The sequence below is a fragment of the Lepidochelys olivacea genome, assembly GCF_965140295.1.
Source record: "Lepidochelys olivacea isolate rLepOli2 genome assembly, chromosome: 7".
NCBI classification, from domain to species: domain Eukaryota; kingdom Metazoa; phylum Chordata; order Testudines; family Cheloniidae; genus Lepidochelys; species Lepidochelys olivacea.
Genome location: NC_140417.1, coordinates 61,210,611 through 61,233,439, shown reverse-complemented (window position 1 = coordinate 61,233,439; position 22,829 = coordinate 61,210,611). Strand labels below are relative to the sequence as shown.

The 22,829-nt window shown below is 46.9% G+C and overlaps 1 protein-coding gene and 1 long non-coding RNA gene across 4 annotated transcripts in view; one reads left to right on the top strand and one right to left on the bottom strand.

Moving 5' to 3' along the window:
* Positions 1 to 456: 456 nt before the first annotated feature.
* Positions 457 to 3,349, bottom strand: LOC311523366. Its single transcript, XR_014712324.1, has 2 exons — positions 3,226 to 3,349; positions 457 to 1,002 (listed from the first exon to the last, which is right to left on the bottom strand). It is a non-coding gene; the product is annotated as an uncharacterized lncRNA (long non-coding RNA).
* Positions 3,092 to 22,829, top strand: part of ERLIN1 (ER lipid raft associated 1) — a 68,388-nt gene continuing 48,650 nt past the window's right edge. The window contains exons 1-2 of one of the 3 annotated variants that reach the window (XM_084633253.1): positions 3,092 to 3,202; positions 16,393 to 16,516. In XM_084633253.1, coding sequence (XP_084489379.1) covers positions 16,404 to 16,516 — 113 coding nt within the window. In that variant the 5' untranslated portion in view covers positions 3,092 to 3,202; positions 16,393 to 16,403. Of the gene's footprint in view, positions 3,203 to 3,267; positions 3,349 to 3,382; positions 3,997 to 16,392; positions 16,517 to 22,829 lie in introns of those variants that run through there. The other 2 variants (XM_084633251.1, XM_084633252.1) reach the window with 2 other exon arrangements.

Here is a 22,829-nt window from a genome sequence, read left to right as displayed (position 1 = left end):
AAGCACAGCTGCAGAAGAGCTATAGCAATGTGCAAACAAATTGTTCAGGGGATGCAGGCAAAGGGGTATAACAGGGATCAGCAGCAGTGCTGTGTGCACTTTGCCAGGGATGCCACAAAGTTAAGGAGTGCAATAGATTTGGTGCTGTGCTACAGACCTGCCACTTCATGTCATACTTGCTGCAGACCGCACCAGCACACCACCCTGAATACCTCTGAGGAGCCTAAGCCAGAGACCCCTGCCATGAATGGGGAAGAGGAGGTGGGAAATGGGGCGGGGGACTCCTACCAAACCACGAGCCAATTTGAGATGTCAGTGTAGCTAGTCATGCCAGGTGATTGCAGATGAGCCTGATGAAGGGGAAGGGAACTCAGGTAAGCGTGTGCATGCACTTTTCATTACATTGCTCAAATTTAAGATGCACCCGAACCATTCCAGGCTTGCAAGACAAAGATATTGACTTTCATTGTTTTATTCATACTAGAAGAGTAGTGGTACAAGAGACAGATAGACCGACTTGGTATCTTCTTTTCATTCCCATTAGGTTGGGCGGGGTGGTGGTGGCATGCAGAGCATTTTGTTTGTATTGCATAGAGATTTCCTTTTTGTCCTCCTGAGAGATCTCGAAACTTTCAGGGAGATGCTCTGCAATCCTCTCCCAAAGGTTCCCAGGTTGCCTTATTTCTTCCTCCACAGGCGAACACTTTCCCACACCGCTTTGTCATGAGTTTGGCTGATACCATTGCAGTAAACTGGCTAGCGACATTCCAGGCTCAGGATGCCAGTAGCAGCTGTGTTCTCTGTGCCTTTGTGATCCTTGTGTGAGAGCAGCTAAAACCACCACCGTCTGTGGAAAATAGTTCTAATATTCTGTGCTATTGTCTTATACTCATACCCATGAAACAGGAACCAACATTTTATAGCTTCATGCAAAAGAAAATCCTTATCCCCCTTGTCCCTGGAGGGGAACGGAGAGTGGTGCAGGGCTGAGCTGTTCCAAAGCTGAAACATGAATAAGCTTTTATCATTAAAGTATTTATGCAAATGGGGAAGGCAGCTTTGAAACTTATCTTTCCCTTTCCCCTGTGACTGTAAATTCAGTGGTACAGCTGTACTGCTTTTATAAAGCAGCTTCGAGCAATGCTCCCTTTACACCTGCAGAACTCCTGACCGTGATCGAGAGAGAAGAAAACTAGGGAGCACATGTTCTGAGAGATGCTGTACTGGACCATGAAAAAAAGGACTGATATGACCAAAAGCATGGAAAAATGTGATATCTTCCATTGTCATTTTGCAGTGTTTGTTGTAGCTGTGTTGGTCCTAGGATACTAGAGAAACAAGGTAGGTGAGGTAGTATCTTTTATTGGACCAACTTTGGTTGGTGAAAAAGAGACAAGCTTTTGAGCTTACCACTGAGCTCTTCTTCAGGTCACGTGTGAAGAACTCTAAGTAAGCTCAAAAGTTTCTCTTTCAGCAACAGAAGTTAGTCTGATAAAAGATATTACCTCGCCCTCTTGTTTTTCTAGCATGGAAAAAAAAGTCTCTGGAGTCCCACCAGGACAAAGAGGGAAACAACCTAAGCCATAATTCAGCAAATCCAAATGCTGTACATCCTGGTTCACCCTGCTTGCAGCTTTCTGAACAGCTGTGTTCTTAAAGAAGTGACTGTCATGCACTTTCCCTGACCAACCCATGTTGATATCTGTGAAATGTTACTTATGAGTCACCAATGCTTGAATAAGCATAGAAAAGTAGCCATTTTTGCTGATCTGCTTTGTGGCAAGGTGGCCTGTTGCCAAAAGAGGAATATGCATGCTGTGTATGGCCCCACTTCACTTTGGGTAGTCTATTACTGCAAATCTATTCACTATGTCCTGCATATTGCCAACAGTCACAGTCCTGTGTAGCAGATAACTGGCCCTATACACTTGCATAACTGAGTTACCTTCTGTTCTTTAGGGTGCATTGTCCTGTTCCCTTCCTTCCACATGTACCCTCACCCATAACACACCTTCCTTCCTCTCCTTTGTTTTTGTTTCCTCCTGTCACCATCACCCCCCATTTGTAACTTCAGGTCTAAATTCTAGATGGTCAATTCTTCAAGCCAGAATCTAGTATATTTTAGAACAGAGACAGTCGTGGCCTGGCTTTTAAATGCTTGTTTGTGCCATAGGTGGGAGATCATGCTATTGGTGCTTGGAACCTAAGTGTCTCTTACATTTTTATCCTTTATGTAAAGAAATGGAGACATTAGGTCATTTTCAGCTTTTTCTCTGGCCCGTTTGTGCTGCCTGGGTGGCACAAAACACTTGACAGCTATCCTGACAAAACTGCATGGAGTTTCCCCAATCCAACTTTAGCGGATGGCTACAGCTGTTGTAAGAGGAGCAGCCCTTCCGTTCCATAAATTAACAATGGGGATCAACAATGTAGGAGAGTATTGACTTTTCAGGAGTCAGACCACTTTTAATGTTACAGAAGAATGGCACAGTATCATTGCCCAGACCTGCCCCTAGCATTGACCCTCACTGCTACTGCCTCACCCATGACTGAGCATCACCCCTACACTGTGACACTCCCTAGCCCCAACCCTGAGCATCACCCCCACTGTGACACCTCTGCCCCCAGCATTTATCCTTATTGCAGTGAGATTGACCAGCCCCACCTATGCAGTACAGTACATTGTCCAACAGTATGACATTGCTCTGTAACACCCCCAGCTGCCCAGCCAAGACCCTAGTACTGAGCGCTGCCCCTAGTGTGGCACTGCCCAGCCTCACCCCTCCCAGCCCTGACTCTCATCCCTGTGTAAGGCTGCCCCATGCCACCCCAGCACTGAGCATCACCCCCAATGTGACACCTCTGCCTCCAGCTTTGATCCTCATCCCAGTCCTGCCCACCCAGCACAGGGCATCACCTTCACAGTGTGATGCCCCTAGCCCTGATCCTCCTCCTAATGTGGCACTACCCAGCCTGCCCACTCGCACGGAACGTTGCCCCTAATGAGTGTGACATGGCCCAGCCCCACCCCCAGCACTGAGCCCCACCTCTCAGCTACCCACAGTGCGACACGGCCCAGTCCTGCACGGAGCCCGCCCCGTAGCGTGGCACTGCCTTGCCCCCAGCACTGAGCCCCGACCGGCACTGTGACACCGCCCGCCCCCGCGTTGGATTCTAGTACTACGCGGATCTGTGACGACAGGTATTTTGTCCTCGCTACCTTACCGTACATGGGAACTGGCCCCTTGTGGTCGGTGATTGGCTGGTAGGAAGTGGAAGCGGGTGCTGTTTGGCGCGCGTGCGTGGGAGCGATGAGTCCGGTGGCTCGTGAGGGGCGGCGCTGAGCAGGTACTGGGGGGTGGCAGAGATCCCCTCACACCACACGCCTCGACTGGGGAGCGCGCTGGCCCTACGGCTCGCCACGGGCCCGGGCGGCCGCGGGGGCGGAGCCCCGCACAGCATGCCTGGCGGCCGGGGCTCTGGGGCGGGGCCCGGGGCTCCTGGCTGCGGCCCGGAGCGTTCTCAGCGGTCCTCTGGCGAGCCCCTGGCTGTGCCTGCGGGAGCGTTGGGGGCGGCCGGGGACACGGCTCCGGAGGGGCGAGGGACTTGCTGCGCTGGGGAAGGGCCGCTCGGCTGCAGCCTGCCGCTGGGCTGGTGTTGAAAGCGGCAGGACCGTTTCCTCCCGCTTCAGAAAGCGAGTCCGAGGCGGAGCGGGCCCGCGTGGGGCGGGCGGTGTAACGCGCTGCTGCCTCAGCCGTTAGTGCTGAGGGTACGTAACGCCGCACTGAGATCCCCGCGGCTGACTCGGGCCAAGGAGCTGGAGTCCGGGCCCAGGGGCACTGCGAGCGGGGAGCCTGCGAGCATGGACACGGCAATAAAACAGCCTCTTAGCCCGAGGTCCACGAGCCGGAGTCGGCTGGTACGGGCCAGCCGCGGGTGTCTAATCCCAGCGTAGACCTGTCCTAAGAGCTCACGTAGAACAGACCCGAACAGCAGGTAAAGCAGTTCTTGCTTACGGGACATGGTGCGTGTTTTCAGGAGAGGCTGGGTGATGTGAGGTAAATGGATGAATGTTCACGTTGCATTGTTGGCTGAGAAGTACAATAGCAGTGCTTGACGTTCTCCAGAGTTTGAATAGGTCTTGTGGAGAAACTCCCAGACTCTGATTGATTTGCAGCAGGTGGGGTGACTAAAGCAGCAATCCAGACTCCTGGCTGCTGAGGTCTGTGCTTAGGAAGCTGCTGCTGTATCTTAGTTTATTCTGGCTGAGGCATTTTTAATCATGCTGAAGAGTCTGGTGGTGTGGTGTTATGTGAAAAAGTTAATAGTAAGAGCTCTTTAATTTCCCACAAGCTGAAGGTGAAATGTCCTGCGGGGCATGTTCTAGTATGGCTGTCTATTGGTGCTTGCTGAGACAGGCAATCATTACACCAGTTTCTTGATAGCCTCATTTGTCAGCTGTGGGTTTTTTAGGCTGATTCTTATGAACACAGACACATTCTACCCAGTCCCTTAGCTGCTGTGGTTTTGGGCTCCCTTCCCCAGTGAATAATTTCACTGCTGCCTACAGTTCTGAGCAGCCTCAGGGAGACCTACCCAGAAACTTGATAACTTCATTCTGTAGCTGATTGGCAAAATTCTGAGCAGTAGCTGGAGAAGCTCTAATGCTGTCTTATCTGCAGATACAGGAAGACAAGACTGCGCATTAGTTACACCTGCTTCTTTGCAATCTGTCACGAGAAATGTCACTTTTTCAAACAAAGGAAAAGCATAGAGTCTGGAAAAATAGATGACTAGCTTCTCCCCTTCACACCCTAAACACTCAGAAGCGGGAAGCTTTTGGTTCTCAGCCATTCCCTTAGGGGCCCTTTAATCTCTACCACATTTCTGATTTGCACCAAGCTAGTCATAACAGCAGCCCTCAGTCCGGGAAGGACTAATTTATCACAGATTGTTCTAGGAAGTGTCCAATTTAGTCCAGGAGAAGGATGTTTAGACACCTGGGATGGATGAGGAACTTAGAGAAAGGCTCCTTAGTACTTTTCTAGATAGTTCTGCACCCTGGAGCAACTTGGCACCGAAGGGAAAGTTAATCTCCTTGCCCTGCTAAAACCCACAAGCTGAAAAACTTAGTTTCAGTTCTGTGAGGTGACTATTTAAAAGTGCATAGTCTTGCTGGCCTCATTGAAATTGTGTGTGTTAATTCTTGCCTGTTCCTGCCACCTTTCAGCTGTTTGGCTGGAGCAGCCTAAGCAAGACATCAAAGAGCTGAGTCTGTACTTTCTGATCAAAGTCCTCCCCCACGCCCCAAGTAAACAAGGCTGTGTTTCAGCTACTTCTGTGCCTGTTTGAGGGAAGGGCAGATTGTGTCTAAAATATTTATTACAATGGGAAAAAGTCTTAATAGTCCCATAACTCAGGAGCTCAAGGGCATTTTCTCTAACTATTAAAATCCTGTTTGGGTAGAGATGACACATGACAAATTTCACTCCCAAATGTGGAAGTTTTGGGATAGCCTAGTGTGTGAGTTCTCACCTTTTGTGCATACCCCAGCTAGTCATTTTTGGGTTAAGGCAGGAACTCCCCCTCCAAGATGCTTTCCATAAGTAGCCAGTCCAAGGGTTCTTGCATCTTCCTCTGAAATACCTGAACTGGCTTCTCTTAGAGATAAGATACCAGACTACAAGTCATACTCCTGGGGGAATTCTGCACCAAAAAATTAAAAATTCTGCACGCAATATTTTAAAACTTCAAAATTGTGCAAATTTTATTTGTCAAAATAACACTATATAATCACACCAGTTTCAATTATTTTGGTAATTTATTTCAAAGTATCTGTCATCAAGTATGTCTGTAACTCTCTACTGCTGGGGGAATTTTTTGTCTGTGTTGTTAAAGAAACCCCTCTGACGGCTGGGCAGACTACGGCCTGCAGGCCACATCTGGCCTCTCAGACCATTTAATCTGGCCCTCAGTTCCTGCTGGGGAGCAGGGTCAGGGGCTTGTCCCGCTCTGTGAGGCTTCCAGGAAGCAGCCGGCATGATTTCCCCACTGGCTCGTATGTAGTACGCAGAGGCATGGTCAGGTGGCTCTGCACACCACCCCATCCGCAGGCGCTGCCCCTGCAGCTCCTGTTGACTGTGGTTCCCGGCCAGTGGGAGCTGCAAGGGTGGTGCCTGCAGATGGGGCAGCACGCAGAGCCACTTGGCCGCGCCTTGGAGCTAGAGGGGGGACATGCCGCCGGGAGCGGCTTCAGGTAGGCGCCGCCGGGAGCCTGCCCCAGTCCCTTGCCACAGCCCTGATCCCCCTTCAAACCCCTTGATCCCAGCCCAGAGCCCCCTCTTGGTACCCCAAGCCCCTCATCCCCAGCCCCATCCCAGAGCCTCCACCCCCTGCCAGAGCCCCAATAGCCTGCCCTATCCTGGTTCCCCTTTTGCTCTCCGAAACCCTCGGTTCCAGCCTGGAGCCCACTCCTGCACCCTGAACTCCTCATTTCTGGCCCCACCCCAGAGCCCACACCCCCAGCAGGAGCCCTTGCCCGCTCCTGCATCCCTACCCCGAATTTCATGACCGGCCATGCAAAATTTCCATACCCCAGTGTGGCCCTCAGGCCAAAACATTTGCCCACCCCTGCACTCTGACAATCCAATTCCTGTTTCTCTGCTCCCTCCCCTGCATAGCCCAGCTGGGGGGCCAGACACACTCCCCCCCCCCCCCCCAGGGACCAGCTGCAGGCCCCCCAGAGCCCAGCCATAGGGCCCTCCGTGGCCTAGACACTCACATCCCCTCCCCCCTAGAGATTGGCTGCAGGCCCCCTCCAGCCCAGACACACACACCCTTTCCCCCTCCGAGCCCAGCCATGCACCCTCCACCAGCCCAGATACTTCCCCTTCTCTCCTCCCCCCCCCGAGGCCAGCTGCGGGCCTCCCCCATTGCAGAAACACACACCCCTTCTCCCCCCCCCCAGCCCACACACTTCCCCTCCCCCCTCCCCTGAGGCCAGCTGCGCCTCCCCAGCCCAGGCACACTCACCCCCTCCCACCTAGAGTCCAGCCATAGGGCATTCCCCAGCCTAGACACTCACTCCTCCCCCTCGGAGCCCAGCTGTGGGGCCTTCCCCAGACCAGACACTCTACCTCCTACCCAGGGATCCAGAGGAGAAACGGCCTGATACTGGGTCCCAGGCTTGCACAGAGTTTCCTTCCTTCAGGGCATGCTGGGAACTGCAGCTGCTGGGAGCCCTCCAGTTCACTCCACTTTTCCCCAGCCTTGTCTTCTATTTGTGAGCTGGGCTCTGCCGGGTCCAGTGGCCTCTGATGGCAGCCAACATCTCTGCAGCCCATTTCTGTGGGGGCGGGAAGGAAATTCTGCACACACAACATTAATTTCTGCAAAATTCTGCCTTGTGCAGTGGTGCAGAATTCCCCTGAGAGTAAAGTCCGATCCAGTGTGAAAATTGCTATGTTCCTAAAGAAAAATGTGCAATCTTAAACTTGCTGGGTTAAGAAGTGGGGGGTGGGGGGAGTGTTTACCTTCTTTTAGCTGTTTAGAAGTGTTTAATTGCAAATTTTGGGTGTTGGCTATCCATTTTTACCTGGAGAGCTAGTAGGGTTGTGGTACTGTGTGAAGGAAGCAGTTCCTGAGCCAACCGAGAGGAAAGGGTTTTTAGTCAGTTTATCTGAAATTGTATTTAAACTCATAGTTAGCTGAAATGTTAGACAAACAGTTGAGAAGGAAGATTTCTGAAGATATGCCTTTTCTGCTTAGGGCAGAGAGCTCTTTTTCCAGTTCTTTGGCTCTTGTAGGGGACACCTTAATCAAAAGCAGAAAATGAAACCTTATTATTTCTAAAGGTAAAACAAGCACTGCATCTGCCTTTTGGGGGGAGAGAAGAAAATATACGTAAAGTATATAAAGAAGCAAAAAAAGACAAATTAGGTGACTTATTTTTTGCAGATCACCTTAAATTAGGTGACTGAGGTGTGACTGAGTGTCTGCAGTAGCAAAATAAGAACAGCTTGCTGAGGACAGCTGTACGCTCCTTCCCACATTCAAAGGTTTTTACTTGGCTGTTCACAGGTTTCTAAAGTTGCAGTAAAATTAATGGCCAAGTTCATTTAGTGTAGAGGCCAAGATACTTCACAAACCAGTTAAGTACTGAACCGTTGATTCTTTTCAGAGTAGCAGCCATGTTAGTCTGTATCCGCAAAAAGAAAAGGAGTACTTGTGGCACCTTAAGAGACTAAGACGTGAGCTGTAACTCACGAAAGCTTATGCTCAAATAAATTTGTTAGTCTCTAAGGTGCCACAAGTCCTCCTTGATTCTTGTCACTTTGCCACTGTAACTTCCAGTTGTATGGAGAATTTAAAGGGGAGCTATGAGGTGCACGAACAGCGTTCTTTTCTTTTTTCTTTTTTTTAATTTCCTTATTTGTTACTAATAGCATCTCAGCTGACAGAATTTGAAAATATCAAATTCACTGCACATGACTGCTTAGGCAATAAGAATGGGCAAGTCAGTTTCTAATCTGTGCCTGCACTGCATTTGGACATGAATCTGCAATGTTCAGGCTACAATGCTGCAGAACATGTTGTGTTCCTTTAAAAAAGCTTCTGTGAAAATGGGGGGGGGGGGGGAGGGGGAGAAGCATGGAAACATTTCTATTGGTGGGAGGCCTTTTTAAACTAGATTTATTTTCAGAACCTAAACCTTGGGCCTAAGTCGATTTTTCAGTGTCATTCTAGGCCCATTTACACTATGTGTTCAGCCATATCAAAGGGAAGCACTAACGTACTGTTGTGTCCCCAGTCATGGTTAGAGTATGACTTTGGTGTTGAAACAGAACTGTAAAAGGATACAGTTAACAGTGGTCCTTGTGACTGAGGTGTTTCTGTGGAGGAGCTTGGAAGGCAGGACCCATTGATGTGACTCTTATTTAAATTGAGCCAATGCAGGAGCCAGGCTCTGGAGTGATGTCCTTTTGAGTGTTTGTGTTGCTAAGAAGGTGAGCTGCTGCAGTTTGAACCTGTTGGAGCCTTATGTCGGTGAATTCATTTCTAGATATATTGCTACGGTAATCTAGTTGAACGATCACAGTTGCTCAGGTCACTTGTGGCTGGGCCTGAGTCTGACAAGCTGAGACAAGCATAGATTGAAGAGGATCTTTCTGCAGCCAGAGATTTATGATGGGTCCAGGATTGTGTCTATAGACTTGACTATCTGAGGAGAGGTAATATACTGGCAGCAAGTTCTTCGAAGCATTTTACTCCACTGGTATTGCCTCCATCCAAACCAGGTTTAGTTTCATCATCTTCTTTTCATCCAGCACTACTCTTTCCTTTAATATTTGGATAGCTGGGTATGATCCATGTATTGCTGAGTCCATGAGGCCCTATGATTTTACCTACTGGCTCCATGCAACCCATCTGTCAATAGTACTCCATAGGAGTGGGCTCTAGAGATGGAAGACAGTTTCCCATCATGACTCTTGTGGTTTGGTCGAAAAAGGAAGGATTGGAATGGTTTTTTTCAGTGTGCTGTTGCATGCCTGTGCTGTGTGTCTGAAATAGGACAGCTACATTTTATGACTGACCGTATACAAGGCCTTACAGATCCAGCAGTCACAGTATGGCTATACACCAAAATCCAGGGATAAGAAGCAGTCATCAGTATGTCCACAGATTCAGCTCTGTCATGCCCTGGCCTGAAGCTTTATTGGGAGAGATCCAGGATATTGGCAGTGGAGTGGGAGACAGCTCTTTACTCAGAAATGGGAGGTTGGACTCTGAGCATTGGGCAATGAGATTGGTTACATTGAATAATAGTTTAAGTACTTGTTGCATTTGGAATCTTTTCTGGGGGATGGTAGAATTTGCTCCCCAGAAAAGATTTCGGTTGTCATTTGATTTCATGCAGAGCTTTTGGGATTTCCTTTTGGGCCAGTTTGAGAGGAAGGGTGTTGTGTTTTTGGGCCTGCATTTTATGACTGTTTCCTGACACTAATTATTCACGACTTTAATATGGATTGCGCACATAGTTAGAGTTCCCATCTACACAACAAAATGCAGACATGCTTTAGCCATGTTGGGTCACAGGTGTCTCCTTTGACGTGTCTAACTGTATTTCTAGCACAAATGGGAAGCCACTTTTGTGTCCTTATCTTTTTGCAGCTGTTTACGCCACTGAAACTCAAGAACACATTTGTTCTGCCACCTTGCTCACTTAAATATACTCCAGGGAATATATTAAGCTTTTAATAGATTTTTAATACCAGAAGTGATTCATGATCTAGTCTGACCTCCTGAATAATCCACTTCATGGAGCGTAGTGACTCCTGTATCTTAGGCCTTCTCTCTACACTGGCAAGTTTCTGCACAGTAAAGCAGCTTTCTGCGGTGTGATTCCCGAGATGTACACACTACCAAACCATTTAGTGCACAAAAACTGCGCAGTTGCAGTGCTGTAAAAAAAAAAAAAAAAAAAAAAAACTACCCCGACAAAAGGCGTACAACTTTCTGTGCCAGGGGCTCCAATGCTGCGGTGCCAGTGTAGACACCCTGGTTGATTACAGTGCTGCAGTTGGCCTCCGGGAGGTGTCTCTCAATGCCTGTTCTTGCCTCTTTGGTCGTGGGTTTGAACTCTACTGCCCTGCCCTCAGGTGACCAAATGTGAGCCCCACCCCTTAAATTCCTTGGAATTTTGGAAGTCCCTTTCCTGTTTGCTCGGAGACGCATGCAGTGGTCTCCGCACATCGTTCCAGGTGACCTTGCCTGCTCCACGCACCAGGCGATCCCCCTCTTGGAGCAATGCCAAGCTTCTGGACCTCATCAGCATTTGGGGAGAGGAGGTGGTCCAGTCCCAGCTGTGCTCCAGCGGCAGGAATTATGATACCTATGGGCAGATTTCAGAATGCACGACAGGGGCTGTGACCTGGACACTCTGCAGTGCAGGGTCAAAGTGAAGGAGCTGCAGAACGCCTACCACAAGGCGCAGGAGGCAAACCACTGCTCCAGTGCTGCCCCCACGAGCTGCCGGTTCTACAGAGAGCTGTGGCGACCCCACCTCCACTGCGAAGGCCCCTGTGGATACTTCGGTGGCTCGCGTGCAAGTCGAGAGTGGACCGAGCCAGGAGGAGGAAATCTTGGATGAGGATGTGGAGGCGGAGGGGGACCCAGAGGCAGAGGATGACTCGGAGGTCAGAGCTGCATATAGCCAGGAGCTCTTTTCTACCCTGGAGGAGGCTAGCGAGTCACAGCTATTGGAGCTTGGTGAAGCACAAACAGGCAAGGAGACCCCTGGTAAGTGGCTTTGATTTTGGGAATCGCTGAAGCGAGTTGTTGGAGTCAGGAGGATTGCAGAAAGCAGGTTTGTGTCTGTATGATGCACTTACCACCATATGCCTAGTCTGAGCAGCGGAACAGGGTCTTGACTCCCTCACTTCACGGGAATCTCCCTCAGAGATCTCCAGGAAACTCTCATGGAGATACTGGGCAATCCGCTGCCGCAGGTTCTTTGGCAGAGCTGCTTTGTTTCTTGCCCTATTAAGGGTGACTTTCCCCCGCCACTCTGCTGGCGGGAGAGACGACTGTTGCGGCACACAGGTGAGCCGCATAAGGGTCAGGGCGGAAGCCGCAGTATTGGGGAAGACCCTCCCTTGATTCCCTGCTCACCCTCAGCAGTGAGATATCTTCCATAATGAACACAGCCTGTGGAAAAAGTGGGGACAGTAATGATGATGATGACTATAGTGCCGGCTCTCCCCAAGACCCACGTGCCTAGTGTACAGTACTGTCTTGGAACACTGATTTTTCCCCTGCAGTTACTCACCATTTTGGGGGTCTTGTGGCTCGTGTGCTTGCTTGGGGTCAGCCAGTTAGTGACAGGTATGTGAATAGTGGCTGTGTTTTAAATCACTGAATCAGTGGTCTGTGTTGCAAACAATACTGTTTCTGTAAAATGTTGCATTTTGGCTTCACAGAGATGACCTTGGGAGCCCAGCCTCCCTCTTTGTTATCGGCGGCTGAACAGCTGCGCAGAATTAGAAAGCAGCCATAAAGAACTAAAGAGGACTTTCTGCGTGATGTTATGATGCACTCCATGGCCAAAAAACAGGAACTGAAGGCGTGGCGGGACAGCGAGAAGAGGGACCAAAAGGAGAATGGGACATGCCAGAACAAAGCTATGGAGCGGCCCTTAAATGTTATGGAGTGCCAAGCAGACATGCTCCAGGCACTACTAGCACTACAAACCTAGCAGCTCCGTGCCTGCCCTCCCCTGCAGCTGCTGTAGCAAAACTCTTTCCCATGCGACCCCCCCAGACACCACCAACACACTCTTATCAACCTCCTGGCTCCATTCCACTCCTACCCTGTCAGTCCAGCCTTGCGGACTACCCATACCCACTACACTCAGCACCCATCCCTCTGCTGTTTAGCTCTGCTGAAATACAGTACCCACTGCGCTGTACTCCAAAGGACAAGGTTGCATATGATACCTGGACATATACAAACCTTTAACTGTCCTGGGACCCCACCTCCTCCTAGGACCCTCCCTTTTCCCAGGCCTGACAGTGCTGATGTGTGTGTTTTGTTTCTCTGTCTCCTCCAATTGTTGTTTTTTAATAAAAGAATTGTTTTGGTTTGAAAGCCATCTTTATTCCATTAACTGAAAGCAAACAGAGCCCTGCAAAGTAACAGTCAATTTTCTCATCTGCACCAATCACAATCACTTCCTAGCTTTACAAGCACTGCATTCCTGAGCATAGCAACAAAAATATTAGTGGCTTTCAGCTTCACATTGCTGCCTCAAGGCATCCCTGATCCTTATGGCCCCATGCTGGGCCCCTCTAATAGCCCTGGTCTCTGGCTGTTGAAATTCAGCCTCCAGGCGCTGAGCCTCAGCAATCCAGCCCTGAGTGAATTTTTCACCCTCCCCTTCGCAGATATTATGGAGTGTACAGGATGCGGCTATAAGCATAGGAATATTGTCATCGGCCAGGTCCAGCATCCCATATAGGCAGCACCAGCGGGCCTTTAAATGGCCAAAAGCACACTCAGCAGTCATTCTGCACTTGTTCATTCTGTTGTTGAACTGCTCCTTGCTGCTGCCAAGGTTCCCCATGTATGGCTTCATAAGCCACGGCATTAAGGGGTAGGCAAGGTCTCCCAGCATCACAATGGGCATTTTGACTTCCCCCTACGGTGATCTTCTGGTCTGGGAAGAAAGTTCCTGCTTGCAGCTTCCTGAACAGGCCAGCGTTCCGAAAGATGCCTGCGTCATTCCCCTTTCCGAATCACCCTGCGTTAATTGTTGATGAAATGCTCACGGTGATCCACAAGTGCCTGGAGAACCATTGAGAAATGCGATTAATGGCCCCACACACTTCCGTCAACACGAGTCCAACAGTCGACTTTCCCACTCCGAACTGGTTAGCGACCGATCGGTAGCAGTCTAGAGTAGCCAGCTTCCACAGTGCAGTCGCCACGTGCTTCTCTGACAGGGCAGCTCTCATTCTCGTGTCCTTGCGCCACAGGGCTGGGTCGAGCTCCTCACAGTCTCATGAATGTAGCTTTCCTCATGCGCAAGTTCTGTAGCCACTGCTAGTCATCCCAGATGTGCATGATGATGTGATCCCACCACTCAGTGTTTGTTTCCTGAGCTCAAAAGCGGCATTCCACTGTGGTCATGAATGCCACAAGCAATCTCATGTCGTAGCTACTACGTGTGGCAAGATCAATCTCTAACTCCTCTTGCCTTTGTAGTTTAAGGAATAACTTCACTGCCACTTGTGGTGTGTTAGTGAGAGCGAGCAGCATATTGGTCAACAGTGCGGGATCCATTCCTGCAGCTCGAAGAGGCAGAGCACGCAGTACACAAACCATGGAAAGATGGCGCCAAATGCAGACAGAAGCACAGGGATTGCTGGGCTGCGAAGCAATGCATCACGGTGCATTGGGACAGGACTAGTATGCCCTGTGTCCCACTCCGCCTTCCCACAACTCTCAGGGGCAGAAGAGGAAGAGATGCTCTGTGGGATAGCTGCCCAGAGTGCACCATTCCAAATACCACTGCAAGTGTGAACACTCTATTGCGCAGGCAGGTGCCTGCGCAATATATAACAGTGTTTTCCCTTCAGCGCTCTCTAAGTAGTGTTGTAACTGCTGGCAATGTAACTCTGGCAGTGTAGACATATCCTAAGATGATGACTTGTATTTGAGCTATAACATATCTTCTAGTAATATTTTTCAGTTGTTAATTACACTAATTGTTAAACATTTGTGCCTCGTTTCCAGGTTTTCTGACCTGAACTTAGTCGTTGGCTCTTGTTTTCCCTTGTCTGCTAGTTTAAGTAGCCCCCCACTATCAGCTGTCTTCTGCCTGTATAGGTAAGAATAGACTGTGATTAAACTTCTTTTTGATAAGATAAATAGATTGAGCTCCTTTAGTCTCTCACTGTCAGGCAGATATTTCAGACACAAAGCATTCTTGCGGCTCTTCTCTGAAATCTCCAGCTTGCCAGCATCTTTCTTGAAGTGTGGCATCAGAATTGTAAAAGTCTCACCAATGCTGCATACAGAAGTAGTATCATCTCCTTCCTCCTACTTGCTGTTCCCCAACTTATACAGCCACAAATTGCATTTGCCTTCTTAGAGCACTGCGCTGGGAGCTCATGCTCAGCTGCTTATTCGCCATGACCGCAAGATCACTTTCAGAATCCTGCCTTCCAGAATAAAGTCTTCATCCTGTACTGTGATCTACAGTCTCAGTTCCTAGATGTATGAAGTGTTGAAATGCATGTGGTATGATTGTACCAAGTTATCTATATTGCCCTATATAAGTGCTTTATCCTTGTAATTACCACCTGTCAATTTGTCATTTGCAAAGCTTATCAGCAATGGTTTCATATTTCCTTCCAGATCATTGGTAAAGGTATTGAATAATGTTGGAGCAAGAACTGATCCCAGTGGAATGGCAATAATCCACTTTTTAATCAGAATGTTATGCAGTTTTAAATCAAATGGTTTCAGAAGACAAAAGTGTATTATGTCAATAGTTATTACTTTCATCAGTCAAACTTTTAATGTTGATTAGAATTAATTATATTTCCTTCCTTCAGTTCTTTGATAGTCCTGTATGAGTTAGTCCTGTATTTCTGGCTAACTGGCTTGTAATTTCTATCTTATCTTAACTACTCTTAAGCCTTGGCACAGCAGTGGCTTTCTTGGAGGTCTCTGGAACTTCCCCAGTATTCCAAGATTATTCAAATTTAACATTAGTGGTCTGTTACTGTAATGATAGTGAGTGTCGTGGTGGGAGAGAAGAAGAGGTTGAAGAGTGGAATGGGGACAGGAGAGTTCTGAGCTGGCACCGTCTGGCTCTGCAGTACATGCACTACGTGTGGTACATGGGTTGTGATCAGCTGGTGTGTGGGTTGATTTAAAAAGAGGAAGACTTCAGTCTTTATTCTGAGCTCAGTAACCTACAGAATTGCTTAAAGAACATGTGAGAAGCTCCACATGGCTATTTAAGATGAGTTAATTAAAGTTGCTAAGGAAAGCAGAAGGAAATTCAGAGACAAGAACAGAGAATTAATCTACCTTGATCATAATTGACTGCGTGAATTGTGCAGCAGTACTGACTGTTGCTTTTGAAGCGAGAGCATACAGGTGAAGGGGGCACTTTCCCCTTAATTTCTGTTCAGGGATGGAGAAAATGTCTCCATTGCCCACCCCGTCAAAGAACAAGGGTTAAAAAACCTCAAAATCTTGTGACTGACTAGAGGAGCAGCACTGAAAATGCTACTCCTCCTCCTTCCTAGCTTCTGACCTGAGTGGCTCGACAGAGGAGGCAGCTGTAGAGCAGCCTTCTGCCTTTTGGTGCTGCTGTGTCCTAGGATGCAGATTACAAATATGTGTTGCAATTTCTCTTGAATTTTAGATGTTGTACACAAGGTCTTGAAACAATTGATGTAGCGGATGGTGCTAAGAAAGCTTGTGCCTCTGAGTTGAGACATCTTAATACAACTGAGTGGGCAAAGCCCTTGTACGTGGGTCTGTGGAGTACTGGTCAGCCACATGGTACTAGCTTCTTCTCTTGATTTGCAGCTGACAAACCACAATTAAATGAAGTTTAAAATATATACAGTACTCTCCGAATATTATCCATGTAAGTATAGGATTGTCGTGCAATTCTGAGCAGGAATGGAAATGGTCTGTGATCGAGAATGGGAGAGGTGTGTCTGAAATGTTCTCTGTGAAGTTGTGGTCTGCATTATAAAAAGGTTTGGGAGCTTCTGCTAGTAAGAAAAATCCATAGGCGAGAGAGGGGTTAGGGAGGGATTTTCATTCACTGACAGCAACATTGGTGGATGACCATGTGTTTTGTTCCCACAGATGACGTTAGTATGACTATGGCCCAGCCTGGGGCGGTAGTAGCAGCTGCTGCAGGAGTCCTGGTTCTCCTCCTCTACTCCTCCATTCACAAAGTTGATGAGGGCCACCTGGCAGTGTATTACAGGTACTATTCCAATGAGTACATCCAAGGTTCTCAACATTCTGGGTTTAATTCTTTCCGTTATGGTTCATCCAAGGAAGGTCTTGTGTAAGAGTTTGCCCTGCTCCATGTTCTGTGCCTGGGCCACATCTCAGGATGGGCAGGAGGGCCATTATTGCTGACTAAAGAGGTAAAAAATGACAGTCTAATAATCATGAGATATTATAAAAATGTTTTCTGGTCTGTTTGGATTTTGAACTCCCCTGTCACCCTAGTGTGCATGAAACAATTATGGGGTTAAAATTCAGCTTTAAATGCATACAGACAGAGGCTCTAGCTCCCCAACTCCCTCCCCCAGTACCCAGGGCCTTTCGCATATCCCTGTATGCTTGATTCATAACTCCCACTCTTCCCATACCACTGTGTGCCTAGTCCCCAAGTCCCTTGCGTCCCCCTCTACTGAGAGTCCTTCCTGTATCCCTGTGCACCTGATCTGACTCCCCACTCCTTCCTGCACCTCTGTATGCCTGCTTTCCAGCTCCCACCATGCAGACCTTTCCTGAACCTCTGGGTGCCTGATCCTGAACTCCTTACCCTTCTTTGGGTACCTGGTCCGTGCCCAGCGCTCTGGCTTAGAGCCCTTCCCCGCTGCTCTGTGTGCCTAGTCCCCACCTTCCACTTTAGGAGGCCAGCTCCCAACTCTGTCAAAAGGGAGCAGTTGGGGCAAAAAACCTAACTGGCTTCAAGACTGAACTTGATACGTTTATGGAGGGGGTGGTATGATGGGACTGCCTACAATGGCATGTAGCCAATCTGATTTTTAGCAGCAAATAGCTCCAATGGCTGATGATGGAGCTTAGCTCTGAGTTACTACAGAGAATTCTTTCCCAGGTGTCTGGCTGGTGGGTCTTGCCCACGTGCTCAGGGTCTGATTGCCATATTTGCAATTGGGAAGGATTTTTTCCCCCAGGTCAGATTGTCAGAGACCCTGATGGATTTTTGCCTTTCTCTGCAGCATAGGGCACAGCTCACTTGTAGGTTTAAACTAGTGTAAATGGTGGATTCTCTTAACTTGAAGTCTTTAAATCATGGTTTGAGGACTTCAGTAACTCAGCCAGAGATTAGGGGTCTGTTACAGGAGTCGGTGGATGAGGTGCTGTGGCCTGCCATGTGCAGGAGGTCAAACTAGATGATCATGATGGTCCCATCTGGTCTTAAAGTTTGAGTCTACGCAAGTTGTTTTTTGCCCAAGTTCTTAACTGAGTATGAATTACCACTGCCCTATTCATCCAGTTTGCCACAGGTCTTGTCTATCCTAGGTTTCTAGCTATACTCAATGTGTGTCGTGCACTGGGACCGTGACCCACACAGCAGGCACATCCCACACTGAACACAGATGTCCCTAAGGCAGCAACACTGGTGTAAAAAGTCCAGTGTAAGCAAGATCTTAATCTGATGGTCTTATTGATCCTGCTGATATTTAAGAATAGGGAATGAAGGAAACAAGTTACCTCGGTCATAGTCTAGCCGGTTGCTGAACTTCCCATGGGTACTGGCTGCTGGTAAACTACCTAGAGCAGAGCTCCCCAGACTGCTCTGTGGACTTCTTGCAGGCAGGTCATTGCCTCCTCCTATTCATAGATTCCAAGGCCAGAAGAGACCATTATGATCTCCTGTATAACACAGGCCAGAGAACTTGCCCCAAAAATAATTCCTAGAGCAGAGCTTTTAGGGAAAAAAAATCCAATCATGATTTAAAAATGATCAGTTATGGAGAATCCATCATGACTCTTGGTAAATTGTTTGAATGGTTAATTACCCTCACTGTTAAAATTTTTTTGCCTTTATTGGATCATATTTGACCTTTCTCTGTTAGATTGAGGCGTCCATTATTAATATTTGTTCTCAATGTAGTTATAGACTGTAATCAAGTCATCCCTTAACCTTCTTTTTGTTAAGCTAAATAGATTGTGTTCCTTGAGTCCATCACTATAAAGGCATGTTTTCTAATCCTTAAGTCATTCTTGTGGCTCTTCTGTGAATCAATTTATGAACATCTGTCTTGAATTGGACACAGTATTCCAGCATTGGTCATACCAGTGCCAAATACAGAGGTAAAATAACCACTCTACTCCTGCTTGAGATTTCCCTGTTTATACATCAAAGGGTCACGTTACCCCATGTGACTTCTGTATTGTACTGGGAACTCATTGTCTACCTCCCTTCCCCCAAAAAATCTTTTTCAGTCACTGCTTCCCAGGATAGATTATGGCCGACATCCTTACTTCCAGGATGTATGCTTTTACATATGTCTCCATTAAAATGCATGTTGCTTGCTTACTAGGCAATGCGGCTCACTCTGAATCAATGACCTGTTCTCTTCGTCGTTTTCCACTCCCCCAATTTTTGTGTCATCTGCAACCTTTATCAGAGATTTGTTGTCTTCCAGGTCATTGATAAAAATATTAAATAGCATAGGGCCAACAACCAATCTCTGCAGGACCCCACTAAAAACACTCCCACTCAGTGATGATTCCCTATTTACAATTGCATTTTGAGAGCGATCGTTTAGTCATCATTTAATCCATTTAATGTGCCATGTTAATTTTTACCTTCTAGTTTATAATCAAAACGTCTTGTGCAACCAAGTTAAAAAAAAAAAAATCAAATTAGTTTGACAGGATCTATTTTCCATAAACTCATGTAGATTGGTATTAATTATATTCCTTGACCTTAGTTCCTTCTGTGCTGCAGACACATCAGGCAAGTCCAGTTCCTCTACTGATTATGGTAATTTACTAGTTGTGGCGTTTCTTCCCAGGCAATGCCAACACATTCATTTTCCTCTATCACTGTCTTCTGCTGGTTCTTCATTGGCCTTACTCACTTTCTCTTTCTTACCACAAGTACCCAATTCAGTGCTTGCTGAGCATGCTTCCTATTGTCTATACAGTATACATGTCCCAACCACCTGAACTTTTTTCCCTTTGGTTCTATTTTCTAACATCTTTCTGCTCTGTCAGCCCTCTTACTCTTTTGTGTGAATCATTCAGTGTCCTTTTCAGCCTTCTGGAATGGACATCCTCCAATCTCTTTTTGTTAGCTACTGTTATCGGCCAAGTCTCTGCTCCGTATAGCAGCGTGATCCTTACAATTGCACGGTATAATCTGACCTTTAGTTTGTGCAGATCTCTGTGTGATCAGACGTTCCTCCTTCCAAAAATGATGTTTGCTTTTCCTAATCTCATATAAATGTTTATTACAGCCACCTGAAAATGTCGTCACTGTCCCCAGCTACCAGAACTTTTCTATCTGTTGGATTTCTTTTCCCTCCACTTCTGCATTTGTTGTCTAGTTTCCTACCTTCATAGTCTTGGTTTTCTCTGCTTTTGCTTTCAGTACTTTTTATTTTTTTTTGGCTTCCTGTTCTGCCACAGAGGGCATCAAAACGAAGGGCAATCATTCTGTTCTGTGACGTACTTAGTAAAGCTATGTTGCCTGTAAAGTCAAGGTCTTGTAACTCATCTCCACTAATCAATTATATTCGTCCACCATGCTGCTTGTTGCCCACAACATCACCCAGTCTATTGCTAATGCTAAGAAGATTGGTTACAGGCCTAGGTGAGAGGTTCAGTATTGTGACTGGCGTTAGACAAGGGTGTGTTATCACCAGTCTTACTGCGCATCTGTCTCCATAGCTTGTCTGGTCTCCCATTGCTTCTAGCAATATTCCACAGGGTCTCTGTGAACCCTGTCGGATGTTTTCTTGAAGACGAGAAAGTTGATTAAGGTGGGTTTTTGCCATGCAGTAGTTTTTTTCAATGATCTGTTGAAGGGTGAATGCCTGTTCCCAGTGTGATGTACATGGATAGAACTTACCCTGCTAATTATATTGCTCTCCTTTAATTCTTTATTAATTGGGTGCTGTATTAGCAGCTACATTATCTTGCCTCGGATCAATGCCAGACTGCTAGGCCTATAATTACCCGGATTATCCTGTTTACTTTTTTGAATATTGGTACATTAACTTTCTTCCAGAACTTTCCCAATATTCCAAGATTTATTAAAAACCAACATTAATGGTCCAGCGAGCTCCTTAGCCAACTCTTAAAATGTTGAGATGCGTGTTATGTGGACCTGCTGATTTAAAATGGTCTAACCTTAGTAGCTGCTGTTTAATATCCTCCTATTTGTTTCCAGTTGCTAAATTAACTCTAACGTAAGTTAAATGTACATTATTTTCCTATTTTATTTTTCCACATAAACAATTGCTGTAGATACCACAGAGATTTTATGTGATTGTGGCTGAGAAGAGATGTCCAGCAGACAATCTCTCTCCTAAGATGTGGGTGACCCAGGACACTGTTTGGAGCCCCCAGTCCAAAGAGTACTAAATGCGGAAATGAATGGCAGTGTAATTGTTGCATTCCATAAATGCTGGGGAATGTAGAAGCGAAATCCCATAGCCTCCTTAACTTGGCCATGGTGCTCATCCTGCAGGTTTTGCTTTACACTTTAACATATGCAAATGGAATATTGAATTGCACCCTAATCAGACAAGCAGGAAATATAAGATCTGGGTTATGCTGGAACCGTCCCTTTTCCATTAAATAAATTGGGGTATTTCCTAGGTCAGCAAGCACAATGATGAATTCATCATCACTTGGGTTTTTAACTGCAGTGCAGACATACCCCACAGCTGGCCTGTGTCAGATGACTCTGGCTCACAGGGCTCAAGCTATGGAGCTGTTTAATTATGGTGTAGACATTAAGACTTGGTCTCAAGCCCAGGCTCTGGGATCCCACAAGAGGGGAGGGTCCCTGAACGTCTGTGCTAAATTAACAGACCCACAGCATGAGTCCTGTGAGCCCAAGTCAGCTGACACAGGCCTGCTGTGGGTGCTTAATTGCGGTGTAGATGTACCCTTGGAGTCTTTAAAGTAAGACTGGATGTCTCTGTAAAAAAGATGCTCTAGTTCCACCACAGGGTATTGGGTGCTAAAGTGTTCACGTATGTAGTCGGGAAGAACAGTTCCTTTGACTGCAGGAATCATTGGGTGAGATTCTCTGGTCTGTGATACCCAGGAAGTCAGACTAGATGATCTAATGGTTCCTTCTGGCCCTAACATCTGTGAAAAATCACCTTGACCCTCAGTTATTACATGCTCCGCACAGTGGACAAAACGTCTGTTGTGTTGGGAGAGATTAGTGAAGAATTGAAGGGTTTTTTGCAGCCCCTGCAAAATGCAAAGGTCAAATCTGACTGTTCCTTAACTCCCTGTGTGGCTCATCACACAGCACACACCTGATAATGTTCTGCTGCACATCTTCAATTTTCATACATTTTTAAATCTTTTCAAATGTTCCTAACTTCATTTAAAATTTTTTGGACTGAGATGACCTCTCTTTGTCAAATTAGAAGTTTCAAAGTTCAGCTGTTTTGAGGTTTCTTCTGACTTCCCTCACAATGAGTGTAGTCAGGTTTTTTGGGGGCTTTTTTGAGTAGGAAAAGTATTTTTTTTTCTAATCTCTCCACTCTTAAATGGCTCAGCAGTTTTACCAATCTTTCTAAAAATGTCACCTTTTGGCAGAGACTGGCCATGGGAGTGTTCAACCCCAAAAATAAATCCTTCAGGAATTCTAAAAGTTTTATCTGGCTATTCTTAAAGGAAGCTGCTTTGTAGCCCTAACTGTAGAAGTTATCACTAGCTGCTGTATTCATTAAGTTGATAATACTTACGGCATCTGCTGTATGCTTGTCCCTTCTGCTCATGTTGTCAGGTGATCAGGGGTCATGTACTTCATGAGTTATCCAAATGGGATTTCATCTGGGCCAATCCTGTATTAAACTGGGGCCAGTATTTCTCCTGTCTAGAGCATAATTTTATCTGTGGTCAAAATGTTTGATGCATCTGTTTCTCATTTGGAGGAAACTGTGGTTTTAGAATGTGTCCTAAGACCTCATGCCTTGATGTAGGAGATTATTAAGATGTGGGAAACTATATACATGTACACAATAATTTGCATAAACAGACCCAGTAGGGAAATATTTGCCATGATTGGGTTTGTGGGAGCTGAAGCCCTTAAATGATGGTGTGGACACTGTCTGTGGTTGTGTAATGTGTTATAAGTCTGCCACTGCTTGGTTTAAAACATTCTGGGACTTTTTATCTCAAACCTGTGTGTGAAAGTTTTGATATAGTCCTCACGTTTTGGAAGCAGTTTCTGCGAATGGAAGGGTAGAAATTAGGGAGAGAACCCAGCACTTTCTATATCCTGTTCGCAAAGCCTGTGCTGGATTATTCCCTTCAGGGCTTTCTCCATTCTAGCTTCCAGT